Source organism: Notolabrus celidotus, chromosome 7, assembly GCF_009762535.1.
Source record: "Notolabrus celidotus isolate fNotCel1 chromosome 7, fNotCel1.pri, whole genome shotgun sequence".
Lineage (NCBI taxonomy): Eukaryota > Metazoa > Chordata > Actinopteri > Labriformes > Labridae > Notolabrus > Notolabrus celidotus.
Window position 1 is genome coordinate 386,002 of NC_048278.1, and position 18,551 is coordinate 404,552.

Here is an 18,551-nt window from a genome sequence, read left to right on the forward strand (position 1 = left end):
GCCACTTCCGGTGAACGCTTCTTTGTATCAAGTTAAACAGCCGCACATGGATCTCACACAGCAACACATAGAGATGCAAGATGCAAGATTTTCATTGTGCAAAACATACAACGACATTCATCTGAAATATAAAATTACATAACAAATAGACAATAAATCAATTAGTACATAAAAATAATAACAATTTAATAAATTAAAAATATAAAAAATAAAAGACCCCCGATACCAAACCCACCCCACAATCCATATGTAAGGTTAAGAACATGATATATGCAAAAATAAAAACAACGATGATAATAATAATAATAATAATAATAATAATAATAATAATAATAATAATAATAATAATAAATGAAGAATTACTGGAGGTAAAATAAGATGTTAAAACTCAACACAGGAAATTAAATTCACAAAAATAAAATGAATTAATTCAATAATAAAACAATAAAAGATTAAACCAGTGAAATTAACTAAGATGTAAAACAGAATAAAATGTTAAAATGCTGAGGGGTAATCCGTAAAAATAACATAACATGATAAGATCAAATTAATACCTAAATAAATAATTAAAGCTACTGTTGGTAGGAAAGGTGTAACAAACATTACTTTTTTTCCTGCTGGGTTTGGAAAAAGGTCATATTAACCATTGGTACTCATCGGTAAGTGGAGTAATTTGAGACTATTGCAAAATCTCTGTGTTTTCCAATGCCTTTGTATCAAGCAATGTTATTATTCCCCTCGTTCCCGTTATGACGATTGGTTATAAGTCCGGCACTATCCTGACTGCACATGCCGATCTGTGTTGGGGGGCTAACGAGAAATCTGGTTGGGAGGGATAGTGTTGACATTAGAAGCCCCTCTCTCTGAACAGATGTTTACTCTGTGACTACCAACAGCAGCTTTAAATAATCCACAATACATTGAAATAAATAATAAAAATTGACTGAAGAAGTAATATTTTAGTGTCTTTAATAATTTAAAATAGGACACTTAAAAATGTGACTAAATTTGAATTTGATAATAAATAAATTATTATTAATAATAATAATAATAAATAAAGTAAGAAAGGTGGAATAAGACTATTGTAAGACTCAGTTATAAGCAAGACTAAAAAGGTAGGTCTTGAGTTTGCTTTTAATGATTTAATGAATAATGAATAAATACACATTCACACACACACCTACAATACTCCATGATTAGAACATACAGGCATTGCCAACGTATGCAGTTAAAAAATAGAATATTAAAATAAAGAGACTCCATATTGCACATGGTTATTCACATAGTTATTGCACATATCAAAGATATCAAACATGTTGAATAAACCTAAAGGTAGACTACCTGCTGAGAGTGAAAAGGTAAAAATGACATTTGCTCCACAGCACAGTTTGTTCTTTTGCTGATAACATTCTCATTTATCATGTTTATGACCAGCTTTCCATGCCACCAGAGAGCACGTTTAACCTTTTCCCAGTGCAAGTATCTCCAACCACAGACGTGCCTTGATTTACATACAGCAGGTACACCCTAAATATAAATATGAAAGCTTAGCCGTGACCTATTTGCATAAAGATACCTGCACGCTTATCTGCTTTTAAAGTTCTCATAATGGTCAGCTGTTTGCTCAAAGACAGTTTTATCAGAAGGCTTGGTGAGTGGGGTGTGGTTTTAATCAGTGTCAGGGTAGCAACATGAAAAGAAAGAGACATAGCATTAAAGATGTTTTTCAACTAACTTTACATTAACCCTCCTGTTATGTTCGTTTCTTAGGGACAGCAGTAATGTTCCTGGGTCAACTTGACCCAGAGCATATTTAATGATCCAAAAGTGTCAGAACCAAAAAAAAATCCCCCCAATTTTTTTTTTGGTGTTCTTTAATTCTTCCAGATCATGGTTCAGTGAGGATAACTCACCCGCTTTCATGAAAATTCATGTTAAAACCTTTTTTAATGTACATTGGAAAGACCTAAACATAAATACAATAGTTTTACATGACTTAGATTTTTGTTTATTGTATTTTAAATTTTAAAAAATATATAAATTATGAAGTGATTTTGAAAAATGTACCCAAAACACCTCATCTTTCACATGCTGCCAAGATTTTTATAATAATAATAATAATAATAATAATACCTAAGTTTTATATAGCGCTTTTAAATAACTCAAAGACGCTTTACAAATAAATAAATAAATACAAATAAAGACATACAAGACAAGCTGTATTTAGCAGGTTTGGAAGGCATATATTTCCTAAAATGGAAGAAACCTCTGAATGCTTCTAGCCTTTTATCCACTGTGACATTAGGGCCTGGGTTATAGAGGACTTGAAGTTGCTCTACCCACTTGTCCCTCGCCGTTCTAAGGGCTGACAGCTTGTCTCTCTTCGATTCACAGCTCCTGCAGTCAAATCCATAGACTGTATAATTGGTGTGTATGTGGTTTACGGTACTTCCGGAGCCAGCCTCAAGTGGATCTTCGATGAACTGCAGTTTTTAGCACTTCTGCATTGGACTCATATTTTTAGATCGGAGGTTGCCGCTTGGTCAAATCCCAAAGTGTCCTTGCGCAAGACATTTTCATTTTATGTGTTATTTACCCCAATTAAGCAAAGCAGAAGAAGTATCATAGCGAAAAAATACTTTTTTTTTTTCAGATGTTGGCGTTTTAAAATGGGTCAATTTGACCCGCAAGATAACAGGAGGGTTGATGAAGTTGCAAAAAAATGGAGCCATTCTTTTCTAAATTTCAGTATATTCCATCAACTTTCTATTTTCAACAGGCTGCTTTTATTTTGAAAGCAACATCTATCGATTTCCGGTCTGATACTCGATATTTCTGTGTGAATTGACATATCTCCCTCTCAGTGTGTCGGCGGGCTCCGGGGAGTGCTGCTCTTTGACTTAAAACCGCGAAGAGGCCATCTTTTCACCATGGAAACATTGTTGTTGTTGATCATGATGATGCCACCAATACTAATAGGCTTTTCCCATTTGTGTGTGTGTGTGTGTGTGTGTGTGTGTGTGTGTGTGTGTGTGTGTGTGTGTGTGTGTGTGTGTGTGTGTGTGTTTGTTTGGGGGGGTACCCACATGGTGACCTCATTGTTCTGAAATTCTCAAATTGCATGATGTAAATAATGTGCTAATTATCCATCCCTGGTTTTAATAAGAGATGTGGTCATGATGCTTTAGTTTGAGGCAACTTTACAAGAAATAACTGTACATTTTAAAAAAAAATAAATACAAGATTATTTAAACTCAAACTGATGCTCATGTCACGTTTAAGACAGATAATTAAACAGTTATCTTAGATGGTGGTCAGAATTATACATTTAAGACCTCTTTAGCTCATTGTGCACAATTTGTCTTGATTTGACCATGCAAAGGTGTTTTCTCTTGCACATAAGTTTTATTAAAGAATGTAATAATGCATAGTCAATGCAATCTTGTGAGATCAGTCTGCTCAGCTTCAAGGCTCTACATGTGCTGCAGACTTTGCTGAGAGTCATTGTGTGCTCTGCTGTACAAACCCCAAAACAAGATCACTTTTATATCCCCTTAAACTCAGTTTTTTGTGCGTTTTGTAACAATAAATAATCTGTAACAAATACAAAAACTCATATCTAGAATTATACGAACACGGATAGATTGATCAGCCCTATTTATTTAAAATTAGGTGCCCTACTGAGTTGCATTTTTGTGTGATGTGCATCGATTTTGATTCCTAGATGTAATCATAAAAGAATATCCTCAGATATCTTAGACGTCTCATAACATATAACTCAGTTTGTCGTTGGTACTATTTTCAAAGCTTTTACAGACATTTTTTTCTTCCCCCAAGTGATCTGGATAATGCTTGTTTTGTAACAAATCTTTTACATTAACTAGTGCTAGTATTAAGATAACATCTGCTAGTTCCAGGCCTCCTTTCTAGCACCTAAAAACAAGGCAATATGCTCATTCTCAGGTGCATATCATCCCTCTGTTAGCTCTGTAGCATTGCATGATACAAAGCTAGAATAATGTGTTACTTTTCTCAGGCGGCTGTCTTTGAAAACCCTCATTTAAGCCTCTTTTTGAAAAGCTTCATTCCAGCTACTGTCTCTTTAAGGTCCCAGGAACCCAGGCCGTGCGGAAGCCTATGTGTTTTTGAGCCTAATGCCTGCTTGTCTGCTGCTTTCCTTCCATACAAGAGGCTGACTTCACTGAAAAGATGAATGAACCCCCCCAGCAAGCGCTAGAGCGACTGAACCTGCTCTCTCACTCACTCTATCACTCTCACATTTACTACTCCTCACACACAGACAGCTGCATGCTCCCCCAACACGCAGATGTGCAGGCATTCAGACACACACATAGAGAGCGAGAGAGAGAGAGAGGGAGAGAGAGAGAGGGAGAGAGGCAGACAAACAGAGGCACTCACTGGTAATTTTCCTCTTCTCCCTGTGGTTGTAGTCTCAGCAGATTACAGCTGGCTCAATCTCATTAATTAGCCAATCAGCCAATAAAGCTAAACGCTGTGAATAATCACTGATTTCTGTTTCTGCAGACATGGAACCGTCCACCACCTCCAGCCTCCCCCCTCACAAACCCACGCCTGTGGTCTGCTCTACATGTTACCATGCCAACAGGGACCTGAGCACCTCTGGATGCTCCAATCTGGTGTCTTATTCCCAATTTCACACATGTACACACAACACATCAAAGCTGATTAAGAGGAGTCTCTGCACCTAGTCATTAAAAAGCCTGGAGTCTTAAGTCTTTATGTTGATGGAGCCGTGAACGTGTGGAGCATTTTATGTAAAAAGGGTTCAGAGAGGCTCTTTTTGTGTGCTGGTGGCCTCGCTGTTTGAGCGTGTGCTCTAAAAGGCTATTGTCCTTGTTACAGCGGTTGCTGGTTTCACTCCTAGCCACAACCCTTTGCTAAATTGCCCCCTTCTCACCATGTTTCCTGTCTCTCTTCAGCTGTCCCACCTAATAAATGTCCCCCCTAAACACACACACACACACACACACACACACACACACACACACACACACACACACACACACACACACACAAAGGGTGACTCTCTTTGCTTTGTAATCGGTTATTTTTCACATGCAAAGAAACATCTTTTTAATCAATTGAAACCTGAACTGAGAGGAACATTCAAAGACAGATTCACATTATGATGAGTAAGACCACAATAAATAAAGCTGTTGAATGTTGTGTGACCCTCAAAAGTATTTACATTCCTTCAAAGAAACCTTATATCTAATGTAAACACATGATGTTTTGTCCTTTATTCTCTGTTGTGTTCCTTAATTAGATGATCATATAAAAATAAAAAGCAAAAATAATGAAGTCAGGGGTTAAAAGTGTATTCTTTGGGACCATTTTCTACAGAAACCTGAAGCAGACATACATCCATGCATTTTATATACCATATTTTCTTGTGATAATGAGTAATTTCCGTTTGTTTCCACATAATCCTCACTTATTCATCTTGATATCTCTAGGTTAACACACCCTGGTTACCTTATTTTAAAATGATAATTCATTTCATTTTCACAAGATTACAATCTATGGTTGTGATAGGCCAGATCTCGACTTGCAATGCTTCCATTGACCACACTAATGAGGTAACTTATACCTATTTCTATGTTTGTTTTGATGTTTTGCCAAGATGACTACAAAATAACTCAAATAAACTGCAAAGAAGAGAAAAAAGATGTATGAATGCATGTCCTCTTAGGGCTTCTGTAGTTTTCAGTGACTACTATTCCTGTGCTAAAGTTCATGATGAAAAATGTGCAAACATAATGTCTCAATTTTGTGTTTTTAGCATGAAAGAATACACTGTTTCAGGCATTAGCTTCTCATAATAAACATTTTTAAAAGCAAACTCAAGACCTACCTTTTTAGTCTCCCTTTTAACTGAGCCTTATTTTTATAATAATCTTATTTCATCTTACTTTATTCATTTATTATCATGTTCAAATTTGAGTCACTGTTCAGTTAGTTGTTATTTTCTATTTATCTACAGTATGTATATTTAAAAAATGTTTGTGGATTGTTTCATTATTTATTTAGGTATTAATTTGATCCCATATTACAGATTACCTCTCAGCATTTTAAGATTTTTTCTATTTTAGTTTGCTGTATTTACTTTTAGTGTAGCATCTTAGTTTCTTTTCCTGGTTTAATATTTAAGTGTTTAATTATCTTAGTAATTCATTTTATTTTTGATGAGTTTCATTTCCTGTGTTGAGTTTTAACATCTTTTTTATTGTTCATTTATTGTATCATTGTTATTATTATTATTATTGCTGTTATCGTATATATCATGTTCTTAGCTTTACATATGGATTGAAAGGTGTGTTTGGGGTTGGGGTTAGGATGGGGGAGGGGTGGTCTTTTTTTATTGTAATTATAATTTATTCTATTTGTATTATTTTTATGTACAGCACTTTGTGTTACAATATCATTATATGAAAAGCGCTTTACAAATAAAGTCTGATTGATTGATTGACTATATGATTCATTCATTTTTTATTGTATCTAGACTTAGAACATACATAACATAGCAGGCCTTTAATCCATACTTGTGAGGGTGGTTTTCTTAGCAGGTCTTGTGGCTTCCTGTCTTCCCTTTGCCCTCTAAAAATCCCCTTGCTCTTTCCTTATCTCTGCTCCCCTGCTCTCTCCTTCTGCTCCCCGTCTTCTCCCCACCTGCCCGCCTCCTCCATTTTTCATTATCCCCCTTTCACTTCCTCCTCTCCTCCACCTCAGCCTGCCCTGCTCACCCTCATTTTCATGTAAATGAGAATCGATCCCTCTCTCAGCACCTCTCTGCCCACACCAGAGCTGTGGCTTTGTGTGCTTGGTTTAATTTTTAATGCATTTTCTTTATTTATTTGTTTGTTTTTTTAAGGTGAATAAACCTAAAAACAACCCAGAAGGTGAAAAACATCGATACAGAACAGTTCGTGTCGACAGCTGGCATCGAAAACACGCATTTTAATGGAAACTGTGAGATTAGTTTAACATCAGGCCTCTCTCTTTGTTTCACTGCTGTAATGCTGCCATCTAGCGGCCAGGCTCGAGAGAACATGTATTTATGACGTATTACCGCAGAGCATCATGGGAGTTGAAGTCAACATGGATTCAGCACTTCCTGCTTTCAGAAGGAAAAACCAGAAATTTGGGTTGTGGACTGAAAAGTTATTCTCCTGCCACATTGTTTCACCTCGAAGACACCAAAGAGAACACAGAGGCACAGTAAGTGTTCATTTATAAGTTTTACTACTTTATGAAGGGAACAGAGGAAATGGAGTTCATTTAAATCAAGAAGCAGGGAGGTTTGCTCAATGAAAAGTCGCTGCAAATGTTAGGTGAGCTCGTTCTCTTACAAAATGGAAAAATACTTCCAGCAGGACTTTTTTTTTTTTAACTTCCTATTTTTCTTATTCTAGTCGCATATAAATGAATGTGATACTAAAGTAACAATAATGTCAAAGTTTTTTAGGAAGCAATAAAAGTGTCAGAGCTGAGTCGGGAGGGATTTGAGTTACCTGTATGTGCCTGATCTAACAACCTTATTCCACAATAGACTTCTCTTTATAACAACAGGTATGACGACTGAAAGAAACAAGTATATATCCTATACAGTTTTTAAAGTATGGAAAACTGTGCTCATCCAAGCCCAACTATCTGTAGTGGTCATCTCTATTCTAAACTGGTTCTCACTGCTTTGTTATGTAATTACATGACAGATCTAAATATGTAAAACGTGACTGTGCAGGGTGAAACCTTATACAGGTTGTCTTTTTGTTGAGGAGTTTAAAGCCATGAAAGTATTCATGTCTATATCCTGTGGTCATGGTTTGTACCAGAGATATATTCTTTACAATAACAAATACAGAATAGAATATATCTTTATTGTCATCTCGGCTGCATCAGTGTCTTCTTTTAAAACACAGCTGAAAACATATTTTTATCAAAAGCCCTTCCTGTAGTATTGTTTTACCCACGATTCTACATTTATTTTTAATCTACTTTTTTTCATGGTTTTCTTTTATTCACTCTTCCTTTTTATCTGTATTATTGTTTTAATTGCTTTTAGTATTTTCTCTTTTACTCTTTATTCAGCTGTTCCTCTTAAATTGTCTTGCCAGTTCATATACCCCCCCCCCCCCCCCCCCCCCCCCCTGCTTTGTTCTTTTTATTGTGGATTTTATGATGTAAAGCACTTTGTAACATCTGTTTTGATAAGTGCTACATAAATAAAATGTATTATTATTATTGTAGATGGTACAACAAAATTAAAGTGCATTAAAGGAAGAGTAGTTAAAGAATACAAATCCCAAAAACAGTAAAGAAACATTAATCATTAAAAAAAAACACAGACACACACAGCATTCAACATTCAGACATCCAAATGATTGCATAGTTCCCAATTTAAATGTTTATGTTTATGTTTATTTATTTGCACAATTAAAAAAATACATTAAAAAAAGAGCAAAGTTAAATAATATACAGTGCAGGAAGAGGCAGAAAACTCAGAGAGCTTATTTGGAGCCTCCACCCAAATAGTGTTCTAATATCACAAATAATTAGAAAATGCTGAATTGACACACATAAAGACATTAGTTGATGCTAATAATAAAATAACACAGAATTATACTAATTTAACAATAAATAGTTATTACATCAACAGAATTCAAAAGTAGTAAATATGAATATGATGTGTATGGATACCCATATGTATATATATATATATATATATATATATATATATATATATATATATATATATGGGTATATATGGGTATATATGGGTATATATACCCATATGTGTTTGAGCATAATAAGTATAATTAAAACATTTAAACATTATTTTAAAGACAAACATTTTTTCATCATATTAGAATAAATATTCCAGACTTTGCTGCCTCTGAAACGTGTAGAGAATTGTCTTCTACAGGTAAAACATTTAGGAGGATGAAAAAAATCATTTTGACGAGTTGAGTAAGAGTTGAGTAAGTGTGCATTATTTAACATTAAGTGCACTTATTGTTTATTTATTTATTATTATCATTATTATTATTAGTAGTAGTATTATTAAGACAAGACCTTCTCAGTTACTCTTTTTAAGTGGGGCAATGCTTCATAGAAAATGCATGCGTGGTTTCTATTTCAGCCCTGTGAAGCTATGAAGAACTATGGATTTTATAACAAACAATGCAGCTTTTTATCCTAGAATTACGGCAGCACTGACGTGAAAAACACAACAACATCAACTTCTAACTTAAAAGGTATCTGACTGCTTTGTTGTGTAACAGGACAGATTTAAATGTGTAGATTGTGTCTGTGCAGGGTGGAACCTTATACAGGAGAGCAGAGTACACATGTTTTTGTAGAGGAGCCATAACAGCCCCATGTCCACACCTTGTGTTGATGTTTGTACCAGAAATATTCTTTACAATATCAATAGGCCTTCTCAGTCACTCTTTTTGTATATTTCAAATATGTTTATTGAATTTTACAGCATATACAAATAAAAATAAATAAAAACATATAAACACCAAGGTTGGGCAGAGACACAAATGGTACAGTAATGTGCAGTACAGGTAAACACAAAAAAAAGAGACAGAAATAATCTCCATCTCTCATCTCCTGCTGTCCTGAAAATGAACGCATAATATCTAAGAGTGAGTTTGCAGCGCACCACACAGAGCCAACGCTTCCTCTTTACGTCAAGGGCCGAATCAAAGCTCACCTCACTGTGGTTTTGTTTGAGTGTTATAAAAGTAAGATTAGAAATGTTCACATATATCGAGTTTGAGACAGGAGTCAGGGCATTACATCCTGACGCCGTTGGTCAGGCGTGGGCAGGGCAGCACCCTTCCATTTCAGCAAGATTGCACGTTTGGCCAAGAGCAAGACAAAGCGAGCATGCAGTGTTCTGTAGGAGTCAGGTGGGGGTTGTCTCCACCGGCAACACCAAACAGGGCAAGAGTTAGAGGGCTATGGCTTAGTTTGTCTTTAACATTATGGATAAGGTTTGGAAAACACTGTACCAAAATGTCTGTAATTTTTTTTTTTTTTTTAATATTTTATTTGTAACTTTTGTAATGTAACAAGACAAAACAAATACAATCAAACAGGGGCTCAGACATGTGAAATGAAATAAAATAAAATTGATAATATGAAAAATAAAAAAACAGACAAATAAATTAATAGATAACACGTGAAGAAAATGTTAGTTGAGAGATGATTGTAAATAACAAAATAAACAAAGATAAGTAATAAAATAAATAGAAATACATATATACACATAAACACACATATGCACACAAAATGTCTGTAATTTACACTACCACTCAAAAAGTTTGTTCACACCTTCTCATTCAATGGTTATTATTTATTTTAATTCTTTTCAACATTGTAGATTAATACTGAAGACATCAAAACTATGAAATAATCTGGTTTTGCCATAATCTGGATTACAACAGTAGTCAAATAGAGCTATCCATTGTGTACTAACCCTACCTCTGAACAACACAACTGATGGTCTCAAACACATTAAGAAGGCAAGTCATTCTACAAATGAACTCTTGACAAGGCTCATGTTCATTAGAAACCATTCCAGGAGACCACTTCATGAAGCAGACTGAGAGAATACCAAGAGTGTGCAAAGCTGTCATGAAGGAAAAAGGGGGCTACTTTACAGAATCTAAAATATAAAACAGATTCTGCTTTGTTTAACACTTTTTGGTTCATTCAATAATTCCATATCTGTTCTTTCATAGTTTTGATGTCTTCAGTATTAATCTACAGTGTTTACAATCATTAAAATAAATACAAACCCTTGAATGAGAAGGTGTTTCCAAACTTTTGACTGGTAGTGTAGGGCATAGCCAATACATATGGATCAGGGTAGCATCACTGTAATTGCGTTTGTCACAGGTGGGAGTTATATCAGGGTAGATGCTGGACAGCTTAACCTTGGACATGTGAGCCCTGTGGACCATCCTGAATTGAAGTAGAAGATTAGATTTTTTAAAAATGAAATATATTTTTAAGATATTAATATTAATTTGTATGTATTTCATTAATGATTAAAGAGTTTGATCGATCTGTTAAAAACCACAAGTCTATATATCTGCGACATGGTGAGGTAAGGAGTGTCTTTGATTCGTCATGCATTTAAGATCCTGCATAAATCAGACACAGCTGCCTTTAAGTGCCAATTCTTTACAGAATAAAGTGTGTTATTGTCTATAGGATTTTTGATCACTCATACCTTGATGTTGTTATTCGTATCTCACATAAAAAGGATGTGTTAAATCTCCACGATGGCCTGCTGCAGTGAGGGAATCATTTCTTTCATGAATAGTTCTTTTCTATTCTTGAACGTTTAGAGATAACGTGTCTGAGACTGACTGCAGAGCCTGAATAGGATCTTTCTCTCCTAGATTATCCAGCACAGGGATAATCTGAATTCCTACATACTTTTGTCTGTCCTCACTTTGTCACAGGGATGCAGAAACATGGTTCTCACAGTGTCAGCAAAACACATTCTTATCTGCACTCAGGAAATGAAAAATGATGTGAACAATAAAGGTGGTAGGAGTAGCTCTGAGCCCAGCCCGCATGGACTCACTCATGAGACAGCACAAACAAAACAGACAAGAGCAATCACACGGAGAGAGAGCAGAAAACAAACACTCCTCCAAACATGTCAAACACTGTCAGGACACATATCATCTTCACTTCCCTCCGTTGTATTTTTAAACCTTCTGCCTTTTTTCTTCTTCAGATGTCTTTGATGGAGCGTGGGAGCGTCCGGCCAATCACAGCGGTGGCGTGGACCTCCAACACCAGCACCTGCCCCAAAGACTTCACCCTGGTAGGAGCACAGACGAGCAATAAAGTCATGAAATCGCTCATTCACAGCAGGACATCGGTAACTGGCAAATGAAATCCTGTGCAGCGGCTGGATCGGGCCCAGATGTGACCGGCCATGTTATTCCTGTTGTCTATTTATAGACACGCCAGTTAGATATATGTAGGGATGGTGAAATAGTAAGAAGACGGTGAAGCCTCGAGCTCCAGCTTTCAGTTTGATGTTTTTGGAAAGTTAGCGTAGGAAAGTCTGAGTGTTTGAATGGCTGACCTTTCCAGTGTTTGTTCACAGTGAGGTAAACTGGCTGGAACGACCCTCCCTGACTCAAACAGAGAGCTCACAGTTTTTCCATCATCTACTTTCTGTGAATGACTTGAACATTAGACGGGACGCCTTTTCCACAATGTCTTCAGAAGAGACAGAGCAGAGTTTGTTTTTCTTTTAATAATCAGGATTTTGCATTTAGCATTTTTTATATTCAATGAGACTTTTCGGACTCTCCTCTGCTTGGATGTAATAATAATAATTATAATAAAAGTAATAAAATAAAATAAAATAAAATAAAGAAATAATACAATTAAATTGAATTAAATCAATCAATCAATCAATAAAACATTTTTATTCATTTAGACTTTTTGGACTCTCCTCTGCTTGGATGTAATAATAATTATGAAAATAATAAAAAAAAGATTTAAAAAAATGAAATCTATCAATCAATAATAATATTAACAATAAAATAAATAATAACATAATAATGATAATAAATCCCATGATAAAAACATTATTGATATGTATTTTATTTGTATTATTATTCTTATTTTTATTATTATTATTATTATTATAGTAAATAATAATAATAACAAAAATAATACCAACAATTGTACGTATGTATTTTCTTTTATTGTTATTATTGTTATAAACTTCATTTAAGTATCATTTTCTCAACAGGGTCACAAACTGCTTTACGAATGAGAAAGACAATAAACCAAAAAAAATAGAATAGAAATGTGAGGAAGAGAATGAAAGGAATGAGAGGGAAATAAAAAACGATAATACATTTAAGACCACCAAAGATAAAAATAAATTAAAGCCGCAAGCGGCGATGAAGGGGCCCTCGCACATCCACAGCCGCCACGTACGTGAGCCACCGCCGCCTATGCGAGCCGCCGCCACATACGCGAGTCGCCTGATATTAGTTCCCACGTGATGCGAAAGCATGATTGGAGAGTATACGCTGGCGTAGGTGGTGCAAATGTTCCAAGTTTCTGGCAGATTGACAAGAAAACCTCCAAACTTGATAGTGTCCCACGCCCACAATTTCAGTCTGAACAGAATTCCTCAAATCATTTTTACATTTTCACATTGAAATCTGTATGTGCGTTGATGTGCTGTCTGAAAATCAGCATCGCCTGTTCTGGCCACTGCCTGATGATTTTTGGAGATTTGGGCATTTGAAAGTCTGAAAAATAAATTTTTTTGATTTATATTTATGTATTAATATGTTTCAGTCAGAGATGATATGAAACAGACAGATTTTTAGAAAGCAGACATTTATTACCAGCAAGGAAGGAGATCCAGCAGCAAAAATGCATGAAAAAAGGGTGCATACTTTTGACAGCTCCTCCTAGAGTTTTTATCCGATTCAGTCCAAACAAAGCACATTCTATAGCAGACATATTGAGGATTAAATTAGTGTTTAAAGAATTCTGTTCTGATTAAAATTGTGGGCGTGGCATGTGTTGAGGCGGGGCATCAAAATGCAACTGAGAAACAAGCCCTGCAGAACTCATTTAAACAGCAAGGAAGGAGATCCAGCAGCAAAAATCTGTTGTGTTGAGTCAAGCTGCACATCTGGAAATAAAGGACAACACCATCCAGGAGTTACAGGAAAAATTAAAAAACATTATCAGAACAGTAAAAACGGCAAAAGAAGAAAGGTTTAAACAATCAAAACATCAAATCTCTGAAACTTTTAAACTAGAAAATAAGATACATAAGTTTTTTAATAAAATCTTGACAAAACTTATTAATCAGCTTAATGGCCTTTTCAAATAATCAAAGAATATACAGAATACTACTTTTTATTTGTATAGTGCTTCAGAATGAGTCACAGAGGGAGGGGTCGACTCCAGAAAAGGCTCTGTCGCTCAAGTTCAGTTAAATAATGAACGGATGTTAGCTCAGCTTGACTTCATTATCAGGAGACACACAGGAAACAGTACATGTTTTGTTTTGTATATTTCTTTGAGGTCATTAAAGGGCGAGATTTTGATTTTTGATCAGGTCTGCTGTGATGAAAAGAATCATGACTAAGTTCCTGTGAGGAACTTCTGGTTTGTGATGAACACAGCTGCTCTTATCTCTTTGCTGATTTTTTTTTTGTGCATGTGTCATTTTGTTTCTTGGCAAAACAAACAGTCAGATGTGTCATTGAGAATCTTTGATGTGGAGTATGTGTAAAAAGCTGTAGCAGCAGCAGCAGCAGCGGTTAATCACTTCATCTTACACCCACAAACACAGTCATTTCCGACTTTAAGAATAACTGCACAGACATATCGTCATCCCACTTCTTGCTGCTGGTCTTATTTTCTTTTTTTAGGTCATGAAGATGCAACAATATTCATTTCAGTCAGTTTCACAACCCGGAGTGATTCATAGTTTTGACTGTGGTTATGAGTTTAAGCTTCATACTCTGGAGCATCGCCACGCAGTAACGCCTCTGAGCTGCTCTGTTTTGTTGGTCTGGATCAAACCTTTTCTAGTAGATGGGAATAAAGTCTTGGTAAAGGGACTGGGAAGGATTTAAATGTAATCCTGGAGTCAAAAGACCAACTTTTAAAGCCACCTTTAATGACCTAAACTTTGACAAGTGGCCTGTGATTGTTCTAATCATGTTGTTATTGTCTCTGCAGATCAGCATCACAGAAGACGGGGCCGCAGCAAACTTTACTCGCAGCTTTGGAATGAGGTCTGGATATTACCTCTGTTACTGCAAGGTAGCACACACACACGGATACAATACAAGCACACAACCAGTCCTGTCCTTTGTCCTCTGTCATCGTCCCGTCAGTACACCGTCTGTCTCTCTGTCTCTCTGCAGGACCTGTCAGGTGGTATGGTGCTGTCAGACATTCAACTTATAACAGAGAGGGACTCGATTCCTCATGGTTACTGTTATATAGCAGAGTACCTCGAACCAAGTGAGTACTACATGTTTATGTATTATACTTGTGAGGACCTTTATTTGTATGCTGCACACTGTAACCTCTAATTCTGACCTCAGCCACTAATCTCATCTATTTCTAAAACCCTGAAATTCCAACCTTCATCACCCATGTTGTATCCTTCAAATATATGAGGTGCAAATGTCCTCACTGCACTGGATTAAAGCACCATTTGGTCCTCACACAGACGGCAACACAAGCCTACACACACACAAATATTTACCCGTTCCACATTACATTAATATTTGTTGCGTTCCAGACTCTGGCGCTGTATTTGCTCACTGCTGGTTTACTCTGCAGTCAGATGGACCTCATGTGTATTTGTGTGTTTGTGTCCAGAGGCCTCTGTTTCCAAGAAGAAACGTGTGTGTGTACGTGTCGTCCCGGTGGGGAGTGTGGACACAGCTGTGTTGGACATCAAACTGACGGCCAAAAGCAAAATGATGCTGCAGCACTACACATATGTGGGGTTGGTAGCGTTCACATATACAAACATTTGACTTGCACCTGTTTATCAAAATCACGCTGAACTATTTATTCAATACAGCGTTCTTTAAACCGTGCGTTCAGCATATGCCTTCTTAATATGATTAAATGTGCGTTTCTACAGAGATGTCCACGGCTATGTGCTGTGGTGCAGAAAGGGTTATTTTGCTGGCCCCATGCCTCAAGCAAAGCCCCGCAGCGTCAGCCTGGATATCCGCAAGCTCGTACTAGATCAGCCGTCTGCTCCTCTGCCCCTCAGACCAAGGTACAGTACTGTACACTGAAGTGTTTCAGTGCATTCAACACTTCAGATAAGGTGCTGCATCATTTTTCAGGGCACATCATAAGTCTGTATTTTGGCGACAATGGATTGGAAATCTTGAGTTTTATTTGAAGTTTTGATGTCTTTCTCTCTCTGCAGCAACCCTCCTCCTCCTTTACCACATGGCAAACTGAGTCAGAGGCGTAGCACCCTCAGCAAAGAGAACCAGGATAAACCTGCTGACAGCAGCATCCAGGGAATCACAGGTACCCCAACTCTTATAACGAGGAATATGGATGTAAGGATATATCGCAAGACGGTCAAAAATCGATACAAATAAGGGTGGATTAAAATCGATTCAACAAAATTTGTATCTGGATATTATTTTTAAACAGTAGAAGGCGTTAGTTGCATTTCACTCCGCTCGTTCAACATCATGAAGTCTCTTGCGCTGCTCTCTGGTCACTCTCTTAGTGGAGGTGTTTTAAGTTTTAAGCATGTTTCAGAATCAGCTGAGTGAAGGTGTTGCTCACATTAGAGACGCTCAGCTGGGGCTGCGGCTGAGTGACAGGTCTCCACGAGTGCTTTTTTTCTCCACCGATGGACTGATTCTGACCCGGTTGCGCTCCCGGCTGAAACCTGACCACGATCACATGCTTATTTTACTCAATAAGAAGGAGTAGACAGAAAACTGGACCCTGTGAGTCTGAAATCTGATCCTGTTCAGTTGTCTTGTTGCAGTAAATCCACATCTCGTAGTCTGAGTCTTCACTCTATGACCATGGGTCCACGAAGATTTATTTTTGATGCCTCAATATGATCCGTAGCTGTTTAATACCGTCAGTAATATACACTGTGTCATGGAGGAAAATTTGATTTAGGGGTAAAAAACACATTTGTCATTATTTTTGACATGGAAAACGTTTTTTAAAGATCAAACAATAATTGATCCTTAACATTTCCAAAGATCGATCACGGAAAAGACTTGAAATTTACATCCCTAATTTAAGGAGATTTATTTGTTTTAATATTTAATACTTTCATTTGGGAATCGTTCACTTTCCATTTCTTTAGAATTGTTCTGAAATTTTCCAAAACAAGGTATTTTTGTACGGTGATTCTTGTTTTTTTGAAGGTACTGACAAAAAGTGTCCCGTGGTTTAATTTGAGTTACAGCACCTTAAACATGAAGAAGGATTACTTTGTTTACAAAGAAATATAAGAGAACAAATATATATCCCAACTGTCCATATCTGAGGACTGAAATAAAATAATAGTTTTTTAAATTTTGAGTCAATCCAGTTTTCTTGAAAATGGTGAGAGAATCGTGAGTGAATCGTATCGTGAACCAAAAACCGGGATTCGAATCGAATCATTGGTCGAGTGTTTCCTTACATCCCTAACGAGGAAGCTTATGATATTTTTTCACTGAAGGAAACCGACTCGTCTTTGTATTTCTCTGCAGCTCTGGATGGAGTTCCCTTCAGCCTTCACCCAAAGTTTGACATGCAGGCAAACAACAAGGTGCGTATGTGAAGTAGAACTGCACCAGAGTAAAGGATTATATTTCAAAAAGCGTTTCATATAATCAAGTCTGACACGTCTCTTTTTTCAGGCTCTGCAGCTGAACTCTCAGTTAAACAACATTTGCATTAAGTCTCTACAAGACATTGAAAACGAGGTAGGCTCACATCTGATTCTCCACGTTGGACCGGTGATTCTTAAATTAAGAGTCCACTCACTTTGTTTTTGTGTTGACAGTACAGCTACACGTTCGCTGTGGAGGAATCTGCTGCCAAGAGGACCAGACCCTCTGTGCCAGAAAGAGACACACCTTCAGATGAATGAGCCTTGAACTTTGATCCATCATCAGATCTCTGCTATTTGTGCAGTCCAGAGGTGATCGGCTCGACCTTCACTTCATGTTACTGAAAAATGAGGATGTAGCAGCATGTAGCTCCTTCCGTATCCTTTAGGTCAAACGAAAAATGTGTTCTTTAAAAGTCAGACAATCCTGCTTCAGCACAGTGTTCAGTGGCTTGGTCGCCACTGAGGCCACATTTTCGCTTCTACTTTTATATGTATCATCTTCAGACATTCCTTTGTGCTTAATTTAATGAAAACATTTTAATAATGACATCTGAACAAGAAGAATCCTGCCTTTACAGAGTTTAAGATGCAACACATATCTGTATTATACTGTGCTTTCTGTTAGAGACTACTAATCTGCAACATCAAGCCTCCTTTCTTTGCTTTACCTTCTTAATTTGTAAATGAAGACTAGCTTTATGCCAAAATGTTCTCGTATATCATGAAGATGCACTTACCTCTGAAGATGCTTTTAATGTTTCATCCTGTTCTAATGAGTCTGTGCTGCACATGTTAAACTGACCTCACTTGGTACACTAACATACAGAGATGTCTGATGCAGGATGCTCCTCTTTTGAAGAGAGTCTTAGCGTCAGATTAAACTACAACCAAAAATGATTTACCCTTTTTTTTAGGTGAGTGGAAAATGTTTTTGCATTTGTATTTGAAGAAATATGTTGGAAAATGGGAGACTTTTTTTTTTACTGTCAGGCATAATAAGGGTCAAATATTTATCTTTTCCATTGTACATTTATCTTGTTTTTATGCTTTGTATAGCAGATTTTATTTGCATGAAAAAATAAAAACTAATGGAACAATA

At 36.5% G+C, this 18,551-nt stretch overlaps 1 protein-coding gene across 2 annotated transcripts; it reads left to right on the plus strand.

Moving 5' to 3' along the window:
* Positions 1-7,107: 7,107 nt before the first annotated feature.
* mvb12a (multivesicular body subunit 12A) lies at positions 7,108-18,551 on the plus strand. 2 transcript variants are annotated; one of them, XM_034688931.1, is made up of 10 exons: positions 7,108-7,260; positions 11,804-11,893; positions 14,803-14,886; positions 14,991-15,090; positions 15,454-15,583; positions 15,725-15,865; positions 16,022-16,128; positions 17,328-17,386; positions 17,478-17,543; positions 17,624-18,551. In XM_034688931.1, exons 1-10 carry the CDS (start codon positions 7,123-7,125, stop codon positions 17,708-17,710), a joined length of 1,002 nt encoding a protein of 333 aa, XP_034544822.1. In that variant the 5' UTR covers positions 7,108-7,122; the 3' UTR covers positions 17,711-18,551. The 2 variants fall into 2 exon arrangements, with proteins under 2 accessions (XP_034544822.1, XP_034544823.1); XM_034688932.1 differs by having other exon boundaries at positions 7,116-7,260; positions 17,629-18,551.

What these genes read in the sequence shown, in the direction of transcription:
- mvb12a (XM_034688931.1), top strand. Translation starts at nt 7,123, where the DNA reads ATGGGAGTTGAAGTCAACATGGATTCAGCACTTCCTGCTTTCAGAAGG. An exon ending in AGCAGAGTACCTCGAACCAA is followed by an intron (nt 15,091 to 15,453) that starts GTGAGTACTACA and finishes GTTTGTGTCCAG; the next exon opens with AGGCCTCTGTTTCCAAGAAG. An exon ending in CAGCACTACACATATGTGGG is followed by an intron (nt 15,584 to 15,724) that starts GTTGGTAGCGTT and finishes GCGTTTCTACAG; the next exon opens with AGATGTCCACGGCTATGTGC.